The 4,822-nt window shown below is 50.7% G+C and overlaps 1 protein-coding gene across 1 annotated transcript; it reads right to left on the minus strand.

Moving 5' to 3' along the window:
- Positions 1-2,007: 2,007 nt before the first annotated feature.
- On the minus strand, positions 2,008-3,840 carry LOC123167251 (F-box protein At5g07610). Its single transcript, XM_044585081.1, has 2 exons — positions 3,690-3,840; positions 2,008-3,585 (listed from the first exon to the last, which is right to left on the minus strand). Exons 1-2 carry the CDS (start codon positions 3,749-3,751, stop codon positions 2,361-2,363), a joined length of 1,287 nt encoding a protein of 428 aa, XP_044441016.1. The 5' UTR covers positions 3,752-3,840; the 3' UTR covers positions 2,008-2,360.
- Between the last annotated feature and the right edge of the window lie 982 nt (positions 3,841-4,822).

The raw sequence follows: 4,822 nt of genomic DNA on the forward strand, positions 1-4,822 counted from the left end.
CGGCGCTCCCGCTGCTGTCGACACTCGGGTGGCGGAGAGCAGGCACGCGCCCAGTCCGTTGGTCGCCGTTAGGAACAATCCCATCAGCAATTAAGGGAAGCAGGGGAGGCAGCAGGGATGGAGGAGGGGCGGGGCGACGGGGCGCCGAAAGGCTACTCCAGCCTACGCGGCAACGCCCCGCAGTAAAGACGGAGGGGGCGGTGGGTGGGATGGAGCGAGCGGCCCGACGGGCGTCTTTCATGGAGGAGTGGAGAGCGAGGTTGACTTTGGCACACGAGGGCACGCCGGCGGCGACCACCGCCCGGGCCAGCGCTGGGGTCGACACGGGGACGGAGAAGACGAGAGGCTCACGCTCGGACGCATGGAGGAGTCTCTCTTCGGGGCCACAGAGAAAGATCGGCATGAGGCAAGAAATGGCGGCAGCGTTGAAGCACGGAGCACGCCGCGGTGGAGTAACCCAGACGACGGCGGACGCCACGCCATGAGAGGGGGAGGCGGCAGCGACGCCACGCCCCATGGAACGCAGGACGTCGGCGTGGAAGAGAAAGCCTGGGCGGGGAACAACCGAGACACGGGGACGCGTACCTGCGGGATGACGAGGTCCGCGCCGGCGGACGGTCCAGCGGCCAACCCCCGGGGCAGGCGGTGGCAGTTGGGGCGAGGAGGCGGGGGTGGCGGGGGCCAGCCCCCGCGGCGAGTGGGAAGCGGCAGAGGCAGCGCCGGGCGGGTCGCCCCGCGCGTCGCCATCGCCATCGCCAGACTCCATCCTCTCGTGTCTGAGGGTCAACATGTTTAAATTCAGTTGTATATGAAGTGTACATGTTTAAATTCAGTGGTGGCCTTATAGTCGTCTGAAGTTGGCTACACGAAGCAGTCTTCAGCTATAATTCAAGCATATATCCTTCATGTTTGACCAAAGCAGTGATATATGCTGGTGCCGCTCTAGTGCCTTGGCACACATTTGTCACATTTTGGCCAATTCGTGGCTCGTTCATGTGCCTCGGCACACTTTTGTCACTGTATTACTGACGATGGGTTCAGCAACTGTATATATAAAATTTTAGAAGGGTCTTTTTTGTAGCTTTGGTCAAATTCAGGCAGCAATTGCAGTGCACTACGAATCTGGACATTTTCGCGAATCCTAGTTACTCTCTGATTTATTTATTTATTTATTGTTGTATAGTCATTTGTTTCTAAGTTCTGATTAACCCTTTAAGCATGGATATTGTACTTGAAGTTTTCCCCCAATGTGTGTTTGCGACTTTTGTAGAGAGCTGAGAGGAGCCATGAGTTCATTTTGTGATTTCAGGAATATGTATACCCTATAACCAGAAGAATGTATGCTGACTTGGCTGCTGTTACCTAACTGACCTTCATTCAGGAAAAAAACATCTTTTTTTCTTGACCACACTATGAAAGTGTTCTTACATATCGATCCCCATCGAGAGCGCCGAAAACAAATCAATTAAGCTCCTCAACACCAATGTCGTCCCAGATACCAAGAGGCGAGCTAACGATGCGAGTGCGGTACACAAGGGTAGTTTCAATTTGTTTCGGCGACTTGTAGCTGAAAACCAGAGCGATGAACCTTGTTGTTTCAGTGCTATAGGGCACCAAAAGTCAAATTCAGAAACAGAATAATACCCACAAACAAAGACCACTTTTGTGTTCTAAAAAGAAAACCTCTAACAACATAATGAAAATTATGATCCAAGCACAGCATGCTTGATGATGTTCTGCCAACAAAATTTCCTATTTAAGACATGTCAGAAGTAACTAGCATCCAAAGTGACATGTATTCATCCAAGTGTTACACTAACAAATAGCAGCAGAGATTTTATTTCTCAGACCATTAGCAGTAAAGAAAAAAAAGATTTGCTACATCACATCATCAGCAGAATTTCACACATTATATCATTAGCAGACAAGTGGTTGTCTACTAAATCGCCGCTAAAAAGATGCTTATGCCTGTAAATAGAAGATAAAAGTTTAAGCCGCAGGATGGTGTTGGACAAAAGTTTAGGCTTCATGATAATCTTTGCCCATGCCTTTTACATAATGATCATAGTACCTTAACACAAACACTACACAAGATTAACCAATGCACGGACATACAAGTTACCCAAACCAGAAACCAGTACAGATGACAGAAAGTTCAGTACAAATTTGGAAGACAAATTAGTCAAGTTCCCTCCATACTGAACCACCATTGCTCCAAAATGAAAACATGGATACATCAGTCATAGAAAATGAGAGCCAAATTCAAGCAGACATACCAAGCCCGCTGCTCCATATCATGAATAATTGACTCCCATCAGAGATCCACTTCTTATAAAGGCAGCAGCAATCTCATATTGACGTCAAATCTGCAATGATTGTGATTCTGTGTACAACGGTGCATAAGGCAGAAATAGCGGCTTGACATCTGCAAGATGAGAGATCACTTTGACTTGCCGATTATCCATATTATAGCACATGAATGTGATACCCCCCACAGCGAAGAACAGCAAGTTGCATTCCGGATGAATCGCAATAAAATCAAAATCCGCATCAAGCCATAAATCTGTCCATCCAAATATGTTTGAAGTTTCAATGCTATGCTTCAATATCCATTGTTTGTCTTGATAGTTCTCCAGAACATGAACTACTAATCGAATGGCAACACCATATTTATCCCTCTGAAAGTTGGCAAAATGCAAGCGGCCCTGCGACCGCTGAATAAAACCATGAGCCAGATCCAAATCATCAAACTGATCAGCAGGGGCCCTGAATATCGACCGCTGAACAAAACCATCAACCTGACCACCAGGGACACTGAATTTCATCCATATTTCTCCCTTTGTGTCAACCGCGGCTACACAATCATGTAATTTAAGGTCAAGGGCACGAAAAAACAGAAGGCCATTGAGAAAAACTGTTGCGGAGGAGTGCCAACTAGCAAACCAAGTAGCTCTGCTCCATCTCTTCTCCTTATAAATCCATTCTCCGGTTTCAGACGAATACACTGTCACTCCGGAAATGTCGGTATTCTTATTCTCGCCATACTTGTGCTGCTGTACCAACTCAAACACATGAAAATGCGGCGACAGGGCCGGGTCGAAGCCCAAAGATGTGGTGGCCACCTGGCTGCTGTCCTTGCCGGAGTTGGGCAACACGATCCACTTCTCGGTGGCGGGATTGCACACGACATAATGGAATGCACCAACCCCATCGGAAACGTGGTAACATCGGCAGAGGAGGAGGCCGTTGCAGGAGTCCAGCAGATCGACGGGCAGGTGGTGGTTGGGCAGGAAGGTGAAGGAGGTGCCGACCGGAGAGCGGCCGTCCCCCGATATGCTAGTGAAGCGGAAGGGCAGCTCCAGAACCCGCTGCCCGGTGGTACTGGTAATGCGGCCGTAGAAGAAGCCGGCCAGGGTTTGGGGGAGCCGTTTGCGGTGGTCGGGGTGGTGGATGAGCCCGAGCCAGTGCTTCGAGACGCACTTGCAGCGGCACAGCTCCTTGGCGGGGACGCGCGAGAGGATCTCCACGAGGATGTCGTCCGTCAGCCTCTCGGCCGGCGTCCGGCTGGGGAAATCGGAGCAAGATCTGCGGAAAGAAACACAAACGGAGGAGAGGTCAGGGGAGCATCGAAGGAGGGGGGGGGGGGGGGGGGGGGGGGGGGGGTTGATGGTGGTTGCTGCTCTGCGTACCGGGCGCGAGTCGACGCGCGGACTTCCTCCCGCGGGCGAGGGCGGTCCGCCACGATGGACATGGCGGCGGGCGGAAGGAGACGGCGCCGCCGCCGCCGTCGAGCGAGGAGGCAGGGGATTTTTTTTTTTTTTTGGAGCAGAGGGAGGAGTCAGGGGAGTGAAAACCATGGCTACGGCCTTGGCGAATGGGCCGTGGGTAAATGGGCTAACTGTATCACATCTGTAAGCGTCGGCCTGTCTCAAAATAAATCCATCCCGTCTTTCCGGGAAAAAAACCCATCCCTACAAAAAACTAAAAAAAAAATCCCGTTTTCTCAAAACAAAGGCTAAGAAAACCATGTTAAAAAAGAACATAAAAAAATCCTTCCGGGAAAAGAACAATTAGAGTTTCAATCACGTACGCAATACTGTACTTTCTTTTTGAGGGACACAATAATGTACTACTACTGATTGGAATGGCGGCTGCTAACAATCAACCAGATGATAGGATCGTTTCCTCTTTGGCTAGCGACAACAACCCTAGCTTTAGGTTTCGGTCGTCGGTGGTGAGGGGGGTCGCCAGATCCCGTGCGTGCAGATTGTTTTAGCTTTAGGTTTTAGAGCCCTGGTAGCTTAGGTTTATGGATCGTCCAACGTCTTGGCTTCGACGGCGGCGACGGCGATGCTGAATAAAGAAGCTATGGATTGTTCTCCAGCGAGGCGATCGTCTCTATGGTTGGTGATGGATTTGGGAACCAGTCTGTTCAAGCGGGGATATCGTGGCAGCGACGACATCCTTCTGGTGGACTTGTGTCCTTGCGCTCCACCATTGCGACGGTGTCTGCTCCAGTGTGTCGCGGAGCTTGGGAGGTAGTCCAGGAGTAGATGCAGATTGTGGTCTGCATCGACGACATCTGAAAGAAGGAACATGTGCTGGGTTCGTCATTGATGGATGACAGATATGGTTTCCTCATTCGGCGTGCAGTCTTCACCTTTTGGTGAGCCACCTTGGAGGTCTGCAAAGCTGCATAATAGCGATGGAGCCGCGTCGAGCTCGGGTGAGGAGGTGATCCGTCATTCTTTTTCTTTGATGGATGTTGTAGTGGTGCCAGAGGCAGGTGACTGACGTTGATGTCAAGCTAAGAGACGTTCTG

This window comes from Triticum aestivum, chromosome 7D (genome assembly GCF_018294505.1).
Source record: "Triticum aestivum cultivar Chinese Spring chromosome 7D, IWGSC CS RefSeq v2.1, whole genome shotgun sequence".
Taxonomy (NCBI): domain Eukaryota; kingdom Viridiplantae; phylum Streptophyta; class Magnoliopsida; order Poales; family Poaceae; genus Triticum; species Triticum aestivum.

What these genes read in the sequence shown, in the direction of transcription:
- LOC123167251 (XM_044585081.1), bottom strand. Translation starts at nt 3,751, where the DNA reads ATGTCCATCGTGGCGGACCGCCCTCGCCCGCGGGAGGAAGTCCGCGCG. An exon ending in CGCGCGTCGACTCGCGCCCG is followed by an intron (nt 3,586 to 3,689) that starts GTACGCAGAGCA and finishes TTCTTTCCGCAG; the next exon opens with ATCTTGCTCCGATTTCCCCA.